This window comes from Erinaceus europaeus, chromosome 2, assembly GCF_950295315.1.
Source record: "Erinaceus europaeus chromosome 2, mEriEur2.1, whole genome shotgun sequence".
Taxonomy (NCBI): Eukaryota; Metazoa; Chordata; class Mammalia; order Eulipotyphla; family Erinaceidae; genus Erinaceus; species Erinaceus europaeus.
Genome location: NC_080163.1, coordinates 196,149,787 through 196,167,522, shown reverse-complemented (window position 1 = coordinate 196,167,522; position 17,736 = coordinate 196,149,787). Strand labels below are relative to the sequence as shown.

Genomic DNA, 17,736 nt, shown 5'->3' with positions numbered 1-17,736 from the left:
CAGAAATGGAGAGAGGAGGGGAAGACAGAGAGGAGGAGAGAAAGATAGACACCTGCAGACCTGCTTCACCGCTTGTGAAGCGACTTCCCTGCAGGTGGGGAGCCGGGGTTCGAACCGGGATCCTTATGCCGGTCCTTGTGCTTTGCGCCACCTGCGCTTAACCCGCTGCGCTACAGCCCGACTCCCTCAAGTCTGTTTGCATAACCATTATGCTGTCTCCCCCACTTACCTCCCTTCATTTCTTTCTTTGTCCTAATTTTTCTCCACCACCCCCCACTTTTTATTGCCACAGGAGCCTGATGCTTGCACGATGAATCTACTGCGCCCAAGGGACATTGTCCCTATTTATTTATTTATATTTGATAGGACAAAGAGAAGTTAAGAGGGGAGGGGGAGATAGAGAGGGGAGAGAGAGAAAAACACCTGCAGACCTGCTTCTCTGCTTGGGAAGTATCCCCCCTGCAGGTGGGGAGCCGGGTTTTAAATGCAGATCTTTGCCTATGGTCTGTGCTCAGTCATGTGCATCCCCACCGGGCTCCCCTTTCCTCTCCTTTCTTCTTTACCTGCTCAGCTCTGGCTGATGGCGGGGCTGAGATTGAACCTGTGACCTCAGAGCCTCAGGCATGAGAGTCTTTCTGCATAACCGTTATGCTGTTTCCTCTGCCCTGCCTTGGTCTCTCGATCTGAAAAAGTTGGCCCCTGAGTGGGAAGTTCTGGTGACCAAAATCAAATCAAACCAAACACCCCCCTACACACACACACACACACTCCCCGCCAAAGGGGAAGGGGGAAAGAGCACTTGACAGGGAGAGAGAAGGGTTGGAGACCGGCCCTGCAGGGTCACCAGTCGGCACCCTAAGTTCCCAGACTCCCATTGCCCAGGATTCGGGCTTCCTGGGGTTTCCAGGGATCCAGACCACCTTCCCAACTGGCTGCCAGGGGCCACCGGCTGCGCGAGGCGGGGCCATTCAGGGGCGTGGCCTGTGACCCCGCCCATCGAGGCCCCGCCCGTGGCCCCGCCCCCAGAGGAGCCGAGCGGGAGCGGATCTGGGGCGCAGAGGGGAGCGCGGGGGAGCCGCCCTCAGCCAGGTGAGCACCCGGCTACGAGACTGGGTTGGGGGGGCCGCGAGGGGACGGGGGACGGAGGGTGAGGGCCGAATTTGGCGCCCCCCCAGTGGACCCACTGGCGGGTCCCGGGTGGGGGATTGAGTTTTGGGGGCCCCCAGTAGCCCCCTGTCCCGTCCAGGGGGCTCCCCGAGTCCGTAGCCCCAGGTGCGCCGGGCAGCTTCCCCGGGCCAGGTAAACAGGAGCGAGGACGGGGCGGGGCCTGGGAGGGGGGCCCTTGTGACGGTGGGGCCGGGAAACTGGGGTGCGCTGGGGCTGGGCCAGCTGGGAGGGTGAGCGGCGCGGTCTGGGGGGGCTGCCTCCGCTGGGGGCTCCCTGTCTGCCGGTCGGAGGGGGTCTTGGAGGCGGCGTGTGTTCCAGATGGCGCAGGGAGCCGCAGGTGTGAGCGGTGACGGTGGCGGAGGCTCAGGTGTGTGCGCTGCCTCCTAACACGCAGGTGTGCGGGGCTCACCTGCTGGCGCGCACGGCGCCACGCGGGACCCGGGTTTGAGACCCCACCCCACCCGCACGGGGGAGCTTCTCCAGGGCTGGGACAGTGCTGCGGTGTCTCTCCTTCTCTCTGTCTCTTCTCCCTCTATCTGGGAGGGGAAAAGGTTGAAAAGAGTTCTGTGAGAGGCTGGGCTGTGCCACACCCAGTAGAGAACATAGTCACCAGGCTCAAGGACCCGGGTTCAAGCCCCTGATGCCCATCTGTAGGGGTGAAGCTTCACCAACAGTGAAGCAAGTGATTCTCTTTCTCTCTCTCTCCACCCCCCCCTCAGTTCCTTTCTGACCTATGAAATAGAAAGCAGAAAGGGGGGGGGTAAAAAAAAAAAAGAAAGAAAAAAATGCCACTGGGAGCACTGAATTTGTAATGCGAGCACCAAGCCCCAGCGATAATCCTGGTGGCAATAAAATAAATATTTTTAAAGCTTTTTTTCTTTTAATATTTATTTACTTATTTCCTTTTTGTTGCCCTTGTTGTTTTTATTGTTGTTGTAGTTATTATTATTGTTGTTGGATAGGACAGAGAGAAATGGAGAGGAGAGGAAGACAGAGAGGGGGAGAGAAAGACAGACACCTGCAGACCTGCTTCACCGCCTGTGAAGCGACTCCCCTGCAGGTGGAGAGCCGGGGGCTCGAACCAGGATCCTTCCTCCGGTCTTTGCGCTTTGTGCCACCTGCGCTTCTTCTTCTTCTAGCGTTTGCCCTTCTTCCGTAGCCAGTCAACAGCGTCAGGTTGAGCCTGATGTAAAGTTTCGAGACCTCCTTTGAATCTGGAGAGGTGGCAGTCGTTGACTATGTGGGTCATAGTCTGTCTGTAGCCCCAGGGGCAGTTCGGGTCATCTCTGGCCACCTGCGCTTAACCCGCTTTGCTACCGCCCGACTCCCAAAATAAATAATTAAAAAAAAATGACCCAGGGTGGTGGTGGTGGGGGGACAGTGGTGCACCTAGTAAACACATTTCCATGTACAAGGACTTGGGTTCAAGTTTCTGGTCCTCACTTGCAGGGGCGGGGGGCTTCCTGTGCACTGCAGCACTGCTACAGGAGTTTCTCTGTCTCTGCCTGTCTCCCCCTTCCCTCTTGATTTCTCCGTGTCCTATCAAAATAAAATAAAATAAAATAGAGCCTCCACGGGGAGCGGTGGAGTCATGCAGGCACAAAGCCCCAGTGAACATAGGAAACACAGCTCAGGTGTGTGTGAGTGTGGGAGGCTGGGGTGTGGCTGAGCACTGGGGGAGCCAGATTCCAGGAGGAAGGGCTGGGGCGGTTGGTCCCTGTCTGCTGACTGTGCTCAAGGTCCTCTCCTGGGACCCAGTGGCTGAACCGCAGTGGCTGCCAGCCAGACCCCTCAGGGAGCCTGTGAGAGTGACGCACGTGTGTGCAGGGACACGGCGGAGACGTGGGGAGGCGGGGCCTGCACCGGTGACAGCACAGGATGGCTGGTGCTGGTGCTGGTGGCTCCTGGTGCTGGGCTGAGTGTTCTCAGCACCCTGTTTCTCAGTGCCGCCACCACTGTTGATCCTCACGGGGACTTCACCGCTCCAGGTGGACTTGCAGAGAGAGAGAGAGAGAAAGACTCTAAAGCACTGCGGCTCCCTCAGTGTAGGGGATGGAGCATAACAGGATGAGCGCACTACCCAGTGAGCTATCCTGCCAACCCAGATGATTCTTTATTTTCCTGTTTTTTTAAAAAATATTTATTTATTTTATTCCCTTCTTGTTTTATTGTAGTTATTATTGTTACTGATATCATCATTGTTGGATGGGACAGAGAAATGGAGAGAGGAGAGGAAGACAGAGAGGTGGAAAGATAGGCAGACACCTGCAGACCTGCTTCACCACTTGTAAAGTGACTCCTCTGCAGGTGGGGAGCCGGGGGCTCGAATCAGAATCCTTTTGTTTTTTTAAATTGTATTTATTGATTCATGAGAAATGATAGGAGAGAGAGAAAGAGCCAGACATCACTCTGGTACATGTGCTGCCGGGGATTGAACTTCAGGACCTCATGCTTGAGAGTCCAATGTCTTATCCACTGCGCCACCTCCCGGACCACTTGAACCAGAGTCCTTATGCCGGTCCTTGAGCTTTGCGCCACCTGCGCTTAAGCTGCTGCGCTACTGCCCGACTCCCTATTTTCCTGTTTTATTGCCACCAGGGTTATCGCTGGTTATTGGCGCCTACACTATGAATTCTTCGCTCCTGGTGGTGGGCAGTTTTTTTTTTTTAATTTAATTTTTTATTTGATAGGACAGAGAATTGGAGAGAGGAGAGGGAGCTAGGGAGAGAGACAGAGAGACACTTGCAGCCCTGCTTTACCATTCATGAAGTTTCCCCTCTGCGGGTGGGGAGTGGGGGCTCAAACTCAGGTCTTTGAGCATGATGGTGTGTGTGCTCACCTGGTGTGCCACGGCCCGCTCCCCACCCTGAGTAATTACATTCTATACAAAGCTCTCCACCAGTACCCAGTTGGGTGACTCAGTGGTAGAATGTAGGCCCTCTAGCATGGGAACCTGTGCACTCTACCGAGTGTCACCCAATCCTTTTTTTTTTTTTTCTAGAGCACTATTCAGCTCTGGTTTATGGTGGTACGGGGATTAAGCCTGGGATGTACGAGTCTCAGGCATGAGAGTCTATCTGCCCGCCCTCCGCCCCCCATTATTTATTTATTTATTTTGCCTTCAGGGTTATCGCTGGGGCTCGGTACATGCACTACAAATCCACTGTTCCTGGAGGCCATTTTTCCCACTTTGTTACACTTGTTGTTTGGCATTATTATTGTTGTCATTGCTGTTACTGTTGCTGGATAGGACAGAGAGAAACTGAGAGAGGAGGGGAGACAGAGAGGGGGAGAGAAAGACAGACACCTGCAGACCTGCTTCACCACTTATGAAGGAACCCCCCCCCCCCCGCAGGTGGGGAGCTGGGGGCTCGAACCAGGATCCTTAATGCTGGTCCTTGCGCTTTGTGCCATGTGTGCTTAACCTGCTGTGCTACCACCCGGACCCCTCTTTTTAGAATTAGTTCTTTTTTTTTTGGTATTATCTTTATTTATTGAATAGAGATAGTCAGAAATCGAGAGGGAAGGAGTGATAGGAAGAAAGACAGACACCTACAACACTGCTTCACTACTTGCAAAGCTTTCCCCCTGTAGGTGGGACTGGAGGCTTGAACCTGGGTCCTTGCACATTGTAACACATGCGCTCAACCAGGTGCACCACCACCCAGATCCTGAAAAAAAAATTTTTTTTTCCAGAGCACTGCTCAGCTCTGGCGTATGACGGTGCTGGGGATTGAACCTGAGACCTCAAGAGCCTCAGGCAGGAAAGTGATTTGCATAACCATTATGCTATCTCCTCAGCCCCCAAATTTCAAATTATTTATTTTTTATATTTAAAATATTTTATTTTAATTAGAGAGTTCAGACAGAAAGATACACACACACACACAGCAGAGCACTGCTCTGCTCTGGCTGATGGTGGTGCTGGGAGTTGAACCTGGGACCTCACAGCCTCAGCCATGAAAGTTGTTTGCATTACCATTATTCTGTCTCCCCAGCCTGTATTATTATTATTATTATTATTATTATTATTATTATTATTATTATTAAGGGAGACAATAAGGAGAGGGACAGGGAAGACCAGAATACTGCTCAGCTCTGTCTGGCACAAGGTAGTGCCAGGAACTGAACCTGTAGTTTCTGGGGCTTGCAGACTGGTACTCTAACAGGCACCAAGCAACTGTTTTTTAAATATTTATTGATTACATATGAGAGCACCATATGAGAGAGGAGAGGAAGGTCAGAACATACTGTGGTACACGTGGTGCTGGGGATTGAACCAGGAGCCTCTGCATTTGAGCCCAACGGTCCACCAGCTGAGCCATTTCTCGGGTCACCCGAAGTAAGGATCTATTTGTAGGGCAGGGCAGACAGCATAGTGGTTATGCAAACAGAACTCTCATGCTTGAGGCCCCAAAGTCCCAGATTCAATCCCCCGTACCACCATAAGCCAGAGTAGTGTTCTTGTAAAAAAAAAAAAAAAGAGAGAGAGAGAGAGAGAGAGATATCTATTTGTAAAGACTCATTTCTATCTTTTTAATATTTATTTATTTATTGGATAGTCACAGCCAGGAATCAGGAGGGAACGGTGGGATAGAGAGAAAGAGACACCGACACCTACAGTACTGTTTCACCATTCCTGAAGCTTTCCCCCTGCTGGTGGGGACCGGGGGCTTGAACCTGGGTCCTTGCGCACTGTAACATGTAACCGGGTGCACCACCATCTATCTGGCCCCTAAAGATTCATCTATTTTTTAAAATTTTTTTAAATATTTTTTTAATATTTATTTAATTCCCTTTTGTTGCCCTTGTTGTTTGATTGTTGTAGTTATTGTTGTTGATGTCGTCATTGTTGGATAGGGCAGAGAGAAATGGAGAGAGGAGGGGAAGACGGGGAGAGAAAGGCAGAGCCAGGATCCTTACACAGGTTCTTACGCTTTGTGCTACGTGCTCTTCAAAGATTCATTTTTTTTTCCTTTTTTTTTGTTGCCCTTTTTAAAAAATTTATTTATTCCCTTTTGTTGCCCTTGTTGTCGTAGTTCTTATTGTTGTTGTTACTGATGTCGTCATTGTTGGATAGGACAGAGAGAAATAGAGGGAGGAGGGGAAGACAGAGAGGGGAGAGAAAGACACCTGCAGACCTGCTTCACCGCCTATGAAGCGACTCCCCTGCGGGTGGGGAGCCGGGGGCTTGAACTGGGATCCTTACGTCGGTCCTTGTGCTTTGCACCACGTGTGCTTAACCTGCTGCACCATCACCCGACCCCCAAAAGATTCATTTCTTAAGGGACAGTGAAGTTGCTCACTTGGATGGTGCGCTGCTGTGCCATGTGGGGAGGTCTCAGTGGACCCCAACACTGTGCTGTCAGTCCCCAGCGGGCGCTGGGCCAGTGCCTTGAGCTGTGGCTCCCAGGGAGGGTGGGTCAGTGTTACTTCTCAGCTCCTCCTGGGGTTGTGCCCACACTCCCATGTGGTGGCAGGGGCTCAACCCCAGGTCCTCAGTTACGGTATAACATGCACTCGACCAGGTGAGCTGTTTCCCACCTCCAACACTTGCTGTTAATGCGTGAAGGTTGAGCGCTGACTTGGTGAATCCATGTCGAATGGGATATTTGCTTATGGACCAGAGCTTTGTTCTGACTGATGGTGGTGGGCCTCAGAGCCTCAGGCAGGAAGTCTTTTTGCAGAACTGTTATGCTTTCTCTCCAGCCATGATAGCTACTTTTAAAATACTAATTTTTTAATCTTTTAAAAAATTATTACATACATACACAGTGAGGTGTCAGAGTCCCACTCTGGCAAGTGCAGCACTGGGGACAGAGCCTCAATTGTACAAGCTGACTCTACCAGCTGAACCATCTCCCCAGGAATATATATATACACACCAGAACCCTGCTCACCTCTGGCTGAGGGTGGTGCTGGGGTTCGAACCTGGGACCCTTGGTGTCTCAGGCATGAGTGTCTTTTTGCATAACCATCGTGCTATGTCTGTGGCTTCCCAGTATGGTTTTTGAGAGGGAGACCAGAACCCAGGTCCTTGCACATGGTGAAGTTTGAGGTCTACTAGCTGAGCCACCTCTGGGTCTGGAGGTAAAGTTCAGGAGTAGCAGTTCTGTGTGAAGTGTGTGTGTGTGTGCGCGCGCTGCATACTCCATCATGTTTCTGTGGGGTGTGGGGGGGTATTTCTGAGTCTGCATGTGATTACATCATACAGAGGAAGTGTGTAATGTATTTCTTTTTTTATTTTAAAATTTTTTATTTATAAAAAGGAAACATTGACAAAACCATAGGATAAGAGGGGAACAGCTTCGCACAATTCCCACCACTAGACCTCCGTATCCCATCCCCTCCCCTGATAGCTTTCCCATTCTCTATCCCTCTGGGAGTATGGACCCAGGGTCATTGTGGGGTGCAGAAGGTGGAAGGTCTGGTTTCTGTAATTGCTTCCCTGCTGAACATGGGCATTGACAGGTAGATCCATACTCCCAGCCTGTCTCTCTCTTTCCCTAGTGGGGCAGGGCTCTGGGGAAGCAGAGCTCCAGGCCACATTGGTGGGGTTGTCTGTCCAGTGAAGTCTGGTCGGCATCCTGATGGCATCTGGAACCTGGTGGCTGAAAAGAGAGTTAACATACAAAGCCAAACAAATTGTTGAACAATCATGGACCTAAAGGCTGGAATAGTGCAGATGAAGAGTTGGGGGGGGGGTCTCCACTTTGTAGATAGCTAGTAGGCATATTTTAGTTATATTTCAAAGGGCCTGTAGCTATACTAGTTTTTTTTTTTTCCCTGAGCCCGAAATCTGATATGCAGGTGGATCCTAATTATTGTCTGGGGAGATGATGTCATGGCTGGGAAAAGGACCAGAAATTTGGATCAGGGGAGAGAGTAGCTTCCTAATATGGGAAAGTGGTATAAATATTGTTGACTGTCAATGTATTTCTAAGGATTTGTGTGGTGTGTATTTTTGTGTGTGGCGACATCCTATCTGGGAGAAGGTAAAGGGTGGGTGAAATAGTTCACCTGGGTAGTGTGTTGCTTTGCCATGTGTGTGACCCAGGTTTGAGAGCATGGGAGCTTGGGTGCTGTGGTCTCCTTCACTGTCATTTATTTTGCCTCCAGGGTTATCTCTGGAGCTCAGTGCCTGCACTATGAATCCACTGCTCCCAGTGGCCATTTTTTCTTGTTTTTATTTGACAGGATAGAGAGAAATTAAGAAGGGAGGGGAGAATATTGTGGGGGGAGAGAGAGAGACTTGCAGACCTGCTTCACTGCTCATGAAGTATCCTCCCTGCTGGTGGGGAGCGGGGAGGGCTTGAACTTGGGTACTTGCACATAGTGATATGTGCTCTTAAAATAATGCACCATCGCCTGGCCCCCTCTCCTTCACTTTTTTTAAAAGATTTTTTTAAAATTTATTTTTAATTTCTTTATTGGGGGCTTAATGTTTTACATTTGACAGTAAATACAATAGTTTGTACATGCATAACATTTCTCAGTTTTCCACATAACAATACAACCCCCACTAGGTCCTCTGTCATCCTTTTTGGACCACAGGTCTCAATTTCTTTTTTTTTTTTTCTTCTGATTTATTTTTTTTTAAATTTATTTCTTTATTGGGGAATTAATGTTTTACATTCAACAGTAATTAAGATTTTATTAAAGAGAAAGATAGACAGAACCAGACATCCCTCTGGTACATGTGCTACCTGGGATTGAACTCGGGACCAAGTGCTTGAGAGTCCAATGCCTTATCCACTGCGCAATCTCCCCGACTACCTCCTTCACTTTCTATTTGGGGAAAGAGAGAGCAAGAGAGAGCTTATATGGGGAATGGCTGTGTATGTGTGTGGCACTGTTATTAAGATTGGGGAGTACAGCTGGGGAGAGCACATCAGCAGAGCACAGGACTTGTAAGCGATTGATGGGGTCGACCGACCAGTAGTCAGGTCATGGGGTGGGAAGGGCAGAGGAGGAAGGAGGGCTTTGTAGATGAGGGTCTGAGAAGGGCACGTCTGTGGCTGAGGTCCCAGGAGGGCACCTGCTATGTCACCCTGTCTCATCACAACTCCAAGGAGCCCCAGCAGTATAGTCCAGGCCTCAGACCCTTGGCTGTCACATGCCCAGGGTGACATCCTTCCCCGGCCAGGCGTGTCCCAGCAAGTCTGGGTGGACGGGGCAGTGGGGTGTGGAGGGTGGAGCCCTCTGTTCTGGGGATGTTGCCCAGTACTTGAGACCCCATGGTCTCACAAGTAGAACCCCTTTAGCCTCCACCCCCCCATCCGAAGACCTCCTCCTCTTCCGGCAGCGGCTGGGGGGGGGGTGTTGAGCGCCCGCCCCACCCTCCACCCCCAGTGGTTTGACTGGTTCCCAACAAAAACACCCCGGAATGAGCTCAGGCCGCCTCCACTCGCCCCGCCCCCCACGCCCTACCGGGGAGCCGCCTCCTGGCCTGGTTCTGGGAACAGGGTCCCAGTCCCAGGTAGGTGGCCAGCCAGGTGAGCAGACAGCTGTCAGCCCTTTTTGGGTGCATCGGAGGTAGTGGGGGTCTGGAACTGTCAGGCTAAGGGCAGGTGCCGGAAACTGAGTGTTTGCAGTTTTGAGGTGGGCATGGGACGGGGGTGGGGTGTGGGTGGATGGCCTGGCTATGACTCCCAATTCCTCCCTCCCAGGTGCAGCCATGTCCGTGCAGGTGGCAGTCCTGGGGGGCACCGGGCTGGGCCCCGAGCGCCTGAACCCCGAGGAGCTGGTGCGACAGACAAGGCAGGTGGTGCAGGGGCTGGAGGCCCTGCGGGCGGAGCACCGCAGCTTGGCGGGGAGCCTGGCGGAGGCCCTAACGCACCCAGACCCCACAGCCGGCCTGGAGCTGCTGGAAGAGAAGCAGCAGGTGGTCAGCCACTCTCTGGAGGCCATCGAGCTGGGGCTAGGCGAGGCCCAGGTAGGGCGGCCAGCTTTGGGGGGGCGGACCCAGCAGCTGGGGGGTGAGCTGGGTTTGCTGGGGGCGGGGGCTAGGCCAGAGATGGGGTCTCTGGGGAGCCCTTGTGAGTGATGGGACCTCCCCTGCAGATGGAGCTCTTCTGTAGAACTGCAGGTCAGAAGGAAACTTTGGGCTGACAATGGTGGAATGAATATCAAGAGTCCCTGGGTGCCCCCGCAGCATCCCTGGGGCATGAAAGACAGGGCAGTGGCAGAGCCCTGGACTTGCCTAAGAGATCCTGGACTCTATCGGGGCACCAAGACGCCAAGCCCAGAGGTGCTCTGGCCAAGAGAATTTAGGATGAAGAACCCAGGGCAGGGGGCTGGGTGGTGGCACACCTGGTTGAGCACACACATTAAAGTGATTAAAGTGCACAAGGGGGTTAAGCACACGTGGCACAAAGCGCAAGGACCCGCGTAAGGATCCTGGTTCAAGCCCCCGGCTCCCCACCTGCAGGGGAGTCGCTTCACAAGCAGTGAAGCAGGTCTGCAGTTGTCTGTCTTTCTCTCCCCCTGTCTTCCCCTCCTCTCTCCATTTCTCTCTGTCCTATCCAACAACGACATCAATAACAATAACTACAACAATAAAAAAACAAGGGCAACAAGAGGAAATAAATAAAATAAAAAAATAAAGTGCACAAGGACCTAGATTCAAGCCCCGATCCCCACATGCAGGGTGAAAGCTTCACAGGTGGTGAAGCTTTATTTTATTTTAATGGGGGTGGGGGAGACGCACCAGTTCCTTTCTCAGCTCAGCTCTGGCTTGTGGTGGTGCTGAGCCACTGACCTTCCCCCTACCCCCACGCAGGTGCTGCTGGCACTGTCGGCCCACGTGGGTGCCCTGGAGGCCGAGAAGCAGCGGCTGCGGGCACAGGCACGGCGGCTGGCGCAGGAGAATACGTGGCTGCGGGAGGAGCTGGAGGAGACGCAGCGGCGGCTGCGGGCCAGCGAGGAGGCCGTGGCGCAGCTGGAGGAGGACAAGAGCCACCTGGAGTTCCTGGGTCAGCTGCGGCAGTACGACCCGCCCACCGAGAGCCAGGTGCCCCCCACCAGCCCCCAGGCCCACTAGAGCAGGGCTGGGGGAGCTCCACCACCAAGGGCTGTTTGGGTTTTAGTGACAGCAACAGTGGGCCTTCCCCAATCAACTTAAATGGGGGCCGGGCAGTGGGGCACACTTGGTGTGCATATATCGCCATGCATAAGGATCCAGGTTCAAGCTCCCGCTCCCCACTTGCAGAGGGGAAGCTTCACGAGTGGTGAAGCAGGTCTGCAGGTGTCTCTCTCTCTATCTCCCCCTCCTCTCTCAAGTTCTTTCTGTTCTGTCAAGTAAAAACAAAATGGGATGGGGGCAGGGATAGATAACACAATGGTTATATAAAGAGGCTGTCATGCCTGAGGCTCCATAGTCCCAGGTTCAATCCCTTGTATCACCATAAGCCAGGGCGGAGCAGTGCTCTGGTTAAAAAAAAAAAAAAAAAAGAAATGGGGCAAGCAGTGGCACATCTGGTTAAGTGCACACACTACAGTGTGCAAGGACCCAAGTTCACGGCCCTGGTCCTCACTTGCAGGAGAAAAGCTCCACAAGTGGTGAAATAGGGCCGTAGGTGTCTGTCTCCCCCTTCCCTCTCAATTTCTTTATCTAATAAAATAAGAAGGAAAAAAAAAAAAGGAAAAGGCTGCTGGAAGCAGTGGATGTGTAGTGCCAGCACTGACCCCAGCAATAATCCTGGTGGCAAAAACAAATAAACCAAAAGCGAAAAAACTCAAAGACAAGTGTGTGAGCTGGGAGACGGTACAGGGATGATGTAGAAAGACGTCCCTGCCTGAGGCTCCTGTGAGTTCCCAGGTTTGAGTTCCCAGCACCATAATCAGCCAGAGCTGAGCAGTGCTCTTGGGGAAAAAGTTAGTACTGGGAGGGGGGCAGGCTGCGATACACCCAGTGAAACACATAGTTCTTTGCGCAAGGACCTGCATTCCAACTCCAGCTCCCCACATGCAAGGGAGACACTTCATAAGTGGTAAAGCAGGTCTGCAGGTGTCTTTCTGTGTCTCCTCCCCTATCCATTGTATCAAATAGCATAGAAAAGAAACCCGGAAAAATGGTCTCCAGGAGTGGTGGCTTTGTAGTGCAGGCACTGAGCCCCAGAGATAACCCTGGAGGCAAAAACCAAACAAACATTTAGCACTTAATGTTGTGATAAAAGATCTTTGGGAGTTTAAGTCCCGCCTACAGTTGCAGACCAACAATGCAGTCTGCTCCCTCCCCAACTTTCCCCAAGGAGACCTCGAGGACCCCTGAGATTCAGGAGTCCTCCCTTCATTTCCCCCTTTTCTACTACCAGCATTATTACTGGGGCTCCACCTCTGCTCCCAGCAGACTTTTATTTATTATTGGATAGAGACAGAGAGAAATTGGGGGGGGGTGTAGAGAGACACCTGCCACCCTGCTTCACCACTTGTGAAGCATTCCTCCTGCAGGTGGGGAGTGGGGCCTTGAACCTGGGTCCTTGAACCTGGGTCCTTGCGCATTGTAACGTGCTCTCAACCTGGTTTGTTACCGCTGGGTCCCCTAGCAGGCTATTTTTTAGATAGAGGGCAAGTGGTGCTGCTTTCACTGCTTGTAAAGCTTCCCATGTGGTGACCCGTCCTCACACACGGTGGCATGTGGACTCTGCTTTCCTGGGACAGCCATCTGCAGGTCCTCAGATTTTTTTCTTGCCACCCTGGTTATTGCTGGGGCTCAGTGCCGGCAGTAGGAATCTAATACTGCCTATGGCCGTTTTGTCCCCTTTTGAAAAATATTTTCACAGGAAGTGGGTGGTGGTGCTCAAAGACCCCGCCTTTCTGAATGGTGAAGTAGTGCTAAAGATATCTCTCTTCCTTTTTATGATTATGTTTTAATCTTTATAAATAGAGAGCCAGAAATTGAGAGAGACACCTGCAGCCCTGCTTGACCACACACAAAGCTTTCCCCTTGCAGGTGGGGACGGGAGGCTTTAACCCGGGTCCTTGTGCCCTGTGACGTGTGTTCAACCAGATGCACCACCGGCCGGCCCCTTTTCCCCTTTGCCTTACCCTTCCTCGTGATTTCTGACGGTCTCTATCTAATAAAGGTAATTTAAAAAATAAATAAGAGGGAGAGAGACGTAGAGGCACCTGAAGGCAGGGAGTGGGGGCTTGAATTCTGGTCCTTGTGCATGATGATGTTCAAGCAGGTGCCACCGCCTGACCCCCCCAGTTTTTGAAATAATGGGTCCTGGTTCCCTTTTTTTGTTTTAATGAGGTAGGCAGAGAAGCAGAGCATCCTTTTTTTTCTTCTTCCCAATAAAAAATATTGGGAGTCGGGTGGTAGGGCAGCAGGTTAAGTGCACGTGGCGCAAAGCCCCGGCTCCCCACCTGCAGGGGAGTCGCTTCACAGGCGGTAAAGCAGGTCTGCAGGTGTCTGTCTTTCTCTCCCCCTCTCTGTCTTCCTCTCCTCTCTCCATTTCTCTGTCCTATCCAAGGACATCAATAACTCCAAAAAAAAAAAAAAAAAAGCAACAACAAAACAAGGGCAACAAAAGGGAATACATAAATATTTCGCTGTGCTTCACGTGCGCTTAACCCGCTGCGCTACCGCCCGACTCCCGCAGAGCATCATTTTAGCACATGTGACAGAGGGGTCAGAGTCATGCTCTAGGGTCCGGTGCTTTAGCCACTGACCCCCGTATCCTGTGCTTTCTGCAGCAGCCCGAGTCCCCTCCTCGCCGAGACAGCCTGGCCTCCCTGTTCCCCAGTGAGGAGGAGGAGAGGAGAGGTGGGTGTGGGGAGCACTGGGGGGTGGGGTGGGGTATGGGGCAGGAGGGTGGTGCTGGAGAGCCACCACGGTGCCGGGGCTGTGCGCCCTGGGGTGACCGGGTGCCCCACCCCCAGGTCCCGGGGCGGCGGGGGCCGCGGCGGCGCAGCAGGGGGGCTACGAGATCCCGGCGCGCCTGCGCACTCTGCACAACCTGGTGATCCAGTACGCCGGGCAGGGCCGCTACGAGGTGGCGGTGCCGCTGTGTCGCCAGGCCCTGGAGGACCTGGAGCGCAGCTCGGGCCACTGCCACCCCGACGTGGCCACCATGCTCAACATCCTGGCGCTGGTGTACCGGTGAGGCTCTGCTCTGCCCGGGGGTGCGGGAGGGGCCCGGGGCCGGGCCGGGCTGACACCCCAACCCCTGCAGGGACCAGAACAAGTACAAGGAGGCCACCGACCTTCTGCACGACGCGCTGCAGATCCGGGAACAGACACTGGGCCCCGAGCACCCCGCGGTGAGTGAGGAGCCCCCGCGGGGGCAGAAGGGGGAGACCGTGGGCGGGAGCCCCTCCAACTGCCCCCCTCACCCCACAGGTGGCCGCCACCCTCAACAACCTGGCAGTGCTCTACGGGAAGCGGGGGCGCTACCGCGAGGCCGAGCCCCTGTGCCAGCGCGCCCTGGAGATCCGCGAGAAGGTGCGGCGCCCCTCCAGCCAGGCCTCGCCCCGACCCCGCTTCCGGCTCTGACGTATCTCCCCTGCCCGCTGGTCCCGCAGGTCCTGGGCAACGACCATCCGGACGTGGCCAAGCAGCTCAACAACCTGGCGCTGCTCTGCCAGAACCAGGGCAAGTTCGACGAGGTGGAGCGGCACTACGCCCGAGCGCTGAGCATCTACGAGGCCCTGGGAGGGCCCCACGACCCCAACGTGGCCAAAACCAAGAACAACTTGGTGAGGGGACACCACAGACGCGGGGGAGGGAAGCGAACACATGGGCCGGACATCAGGAATACGGGTGCTTTATTGAGCGTTTGCTCACAGGAGGGGAGCCCACCCTACCCCCATTAACATGGGTCCCAGGGGCGCCTAGGAGGTAGGAGATCCCGTTTATAAATGAGGAAATTGAGGCACAAAGAGGTTATGTTACTGCTCCAGGGAGGGTAGGGGACAGGCTGAGTCAGGAAGCCTGGGGTGGGGGTCCCCGGGATAAGGAGCACCCCCAACTTGACAAGCTCACCCCTCCCCAGGCCTCAGCCTACCTGAAACAGTCCAAGTACGAGCAGGCGGAGGAACTGTACAGAGAAATCCTCAGCAGGGAGGACCTGCCGGCACCCCTGGGTGAGACCCCTGCCCCAGCCCTACCCCACCATGGGCTCTTACTGACTCCCCTCAACGCCCTCATGTCCCCCAGGAGCCCCCAGGACAGGCACCGCTGGCGACACAGAGCAACAGGTGAGGAGGGGCTGCTGGATGCCCCGGGATGGGGGGGCCGATGGGCAGGGACTAACCAGCAACCCCCACCGGCAACCCCCCCCCCCCAGACCCTCCGGCGGAGCAGCTCCTTCTCCAAGTTCCGTGAGTCCATCCGCCGGGGGAGCGAGAAGCTGGTCTCTCGTCTTCGAGGCGAGACGGGGGCCAGAGGGTGAGTGGGGGACCGGGCGGGTATCCCCATCCCGGTTCCCTTTTTCCCCTCGCCGGAGAAAGTGTCCCTGGGTGGGAGCGGCTAGCTCTGTGCTCACTCGGGCCCCTCCCTGACAGGATGAAGAGAGCCATGTCACTCAGTGTGCTCAACACCGACTGCCCGAGGGCTGTGGGCTCCCAGGTGAGGGAGGCTGGGGGTGGAGGTGGGGGCGTTGGGGATGGGCGGTGGCTGGGAGGTGCCCTGGAACAGAGCTGTATCCTCACTGGACCACTGTCCTCAGTTCACCAGCCACCACCTGAGCGAGGCCTCGAGGACCCTCAGTGCCAGCACCCAGGACCTGGGCCCCCGCTAAAGCCCACAGCACCAGGCGGCCACCACTTCTCAGGAGGGGCGGGATGGGCAGAATGGGGGTCCTTTCAACTCTGCACTCCTTCCCCATCTCCTGGGGGCGGTCTCCCAGTGTGTGGGCCTCCCACTGCCCTCTGCTCCGGTGATTAAAGCTGTAGAAACCTCTGCTCGGTGTCCTGCTGGCTGGGGGCAGGGAGGCCTCAGGGCAGCGCTACAGCTGCTGGGCGATCTGCTCGATCCTCCTCAGCGTTTCCTCTGACTGCAGCTGCTCCAGGCTGAGCAGTGACAGCCCCAGCTGATCCTCCTGGGGGGTGGGGGGGGGGTGTTAGGCCCAACAGGACAGATTTGCATTTGCACTGAGGGGCAAGGTGGTAGCACACTCATTACCATATACAAGGACCTGGGTTCAAGCCCTGCTCCCCACCTGCAGGGGGGAAGCTTCTTGAGTGGTGAAGCAGGTCTGCAGGTGTCTCTCCCTCTGTCTCCCCCTCCTCTCTCAATTTCCTTGTGCTATCAGAATAGATGGGGGAAAAAGGCTGCTAGGAGCAGTGGAGTCATAGTGCAGGCACTGAGCCCCAGTACCATAGGCCTTAGGGGTGGCGCCCGGCACCCCAGGGCTCTGGCCCTGCCTTCTCCCCACCCCCACAGCTCTGTCAAGCGCAGCCCTGGGAGAGGGGCTGGGATGGGGACTCACCCGGTGGAAAGGCTGCGCCATCTGCCGCAGGAAGTACTTGGCGACCTGGACGCCCTCGTCCACCGTCAGGTTGAGGTTGGCGTCCGTCAGGTGCTCCTGGATCCAGCGCGGCAGCTTCCCACGCTTGTCGGCCCGGGCAAAGCGCTGGGAGCGGGAGAGGCAGCAGGGGACATGTTAAGGCCCTGCCCTGCTCCCCTCACCTCAAACGCTGCCAGTGGAGGCCCCACAACTCTCACCTTGTCTGCAAAGACCATGAGGCCATAGTCAGTCTTGCCACGGATGGCCCGGCCCACACACTGGGCAGCGTGGCGCATGGCGTCGAAGGTGAGGAAGTCGTTCTCACGGATCTGGAACTGGTCCCGCAGGTACTCCAGCCGCGCCTGTGGGGTTGCCGTGGGGTGTGTGTGTGTGTGTGTGGGGGGGGGGCCTCCACCTCCTGCCCTCCCCCGAGCCCCCCTCTGCCTCTGTGTATCATAAGGCCAGCATCAGGAAACCCACCTTGAGGATGCGGCTCTGGGTATAGACATAGGGGACCCCAAACATGATGACGGCGCGGCCAAAGTGGTGCACTGGGTGGGCCAGAAGGGGCATTAGTGGGGGCAGCTACCTCCCCCCACCCCAGGCCCACCTGGAAGCAGAGCCCAGTCCACTCACCAAAGTCGATCCCTTCGGATACTTTGCCTCGGGCCACCGAGAGCAGGATGGCCCCACGGCCATTCTCACAGGCCTGGGGTTATGGGGGAAAGAGCTAAGCCATCTTCTTGTGCCCTCCTGTGCACCCCATGACCCTGCCCGGCCCTGCGCTCACCTCCTGGTACTTCTCCAGGGCCACGCTGGTCTCAGCCCCATCCTGGGTCTCGATGAAGAGCAGCTTGTTCCTCTGGATGTTCTCCAGGATGCCCTGGGGGGGGGGGGTGAAGCCCCTCAGCTGCCCAGTGGAGGCGAGGTGTGGGCATAGGGAGGGGTGCAGTGGGCCAGCTATGACACTGTGAGATGGGGTCTGGGCAAGGACAGATGGACTAGGATGCCCCATCCCCCCAGACACACACACAACAGGGGGAACTCTTAGTCTCTGGTTCCAAGGCAGCTGGATTTCCTTATGGGACCACAGAGGACCTGAACCCACCTCACACCA

General features: G+C 54.9%; 2 protein-coding genes across 8 annotated transcripts in view; one reads left to right on the top strand and one right to left on the bottom strand.

The window, feature by feature from the left end:
* The first annotated feature begins 1,015 nt into the window (after positions 1-1,015).
* On the top strand, positions 1,016-16,072 carry KLC3 (kinesin light chain 3). Of its 6 annotated transcripts, XM_060186174.1 has the most exons (13): positions 9,539-9,662; positions 9,837-10,102; positions 10,949-11,179; positions 13,867-13,936; positions 14,053-14,272; positions 14,346-14,433; positions 14,513-14,614; positions 14,695-14,868; positions 15,165-15,255; positions 15,329-15,369; positions 15,459-15,559; positions 15,676-15,739; positions 15,840-16,072. In XM_060186174.1, exons 1-13 carry the CDS (start codon positions 9,554-9,556, stop codon positions 15,909-15,911), a joined length of 1,629 nt encoding a protein of 542 aa, XP_060042157.1. In that variant the 5' UTR covers positions 9,539-9,553; the 3' UTR covers positions 15,912-16,072. The 6 variants fall into 6 exon arrangements, 5 of the variants coding, with proteins under 5 accessions (XP_060042156.1, XP_060042153.1, XP_060042154.1 ...); XR_009548387.1 differs by lacking the exon at positions 15,165-15,255 and having other exon boundaries at positions 15,840-15,911; XM_060186173.1 differs by lacking the exon at positions 9,539-9,662 and adding an exon at positions 1,016-1,089 and having other exon boundaries at positions 15,165-15,559.
* ERCC2 (ERCC excision repair 2, TFIIH core complex helicase subunit) overlaps positions 15,529-17,736 on the bottom strand; it is a 19,659-nt gene continuing 17,451 nt past the window's right edge. The window contains exons 17-23 of one of the 2 annotated variants that reach the window (XM_060186165.1): positions 17,410-17,502; positions 17,256-17,328; positions 17,100-17,170; positions 16,838-16,981; positions 16,602-16,745; positions 16,070-16,211; positions 15,529-15,668 (exon numbers count right to left, since the gene is read on the bottom strand). In XM_060186165.1, the coding sequence (XP_060042148.1) occupies positions 16,119-16,211; positions 16,602-16,745; positions 16,838-16,981; positions 17,100-17,170; positions 17,256-17,328; positions 17,410-17,502 (618 nt within the window). In that variant the 3' untranslated portion in view covers positions 15,529-15,668; positions 16,070-16,118. Of the gene's footprint in view, positions 15,669-15,750; positions 15,800-16,069; positions 16,212-16,601; positions 16,746-16,837; positions 16,982-17,099; positions 17,171-17,255; positions 17,329-17,409; positions 17,503-17,736 lie in introns of those variants that run through there. The other variant, XM_060186166.1, reaches the window with a different exon arrangement.

What these genes read in the sequence shown, in the direction of transcription:
- KLC3 (XM_060186169.1), top strand. Translation starts at nt 9,554, where the DNA reads ATGAGCTCAGGCCGCCTCCACTCGCCCCGCCCCCCACGCCCTACCGGG. An exon ending in ATCCTGGCGCTGGTGTACCG is followed by an intron (nt 14,273 to 14,345) that starts GTGAGGCTCTGC and finishes CAACCCCTGCAG; the next exon opens with GGACCAGAACAAGTACAAGG. An exon ending in GGCGAGACGGGGGCCAGAGG is followed by an intron (nt 15,560 to 15,675) that starts GTGAGTGGGGGA and finishes CCTCCCTGACAG; the next exon opens with GATGAAGAGAGCCATGTCAC.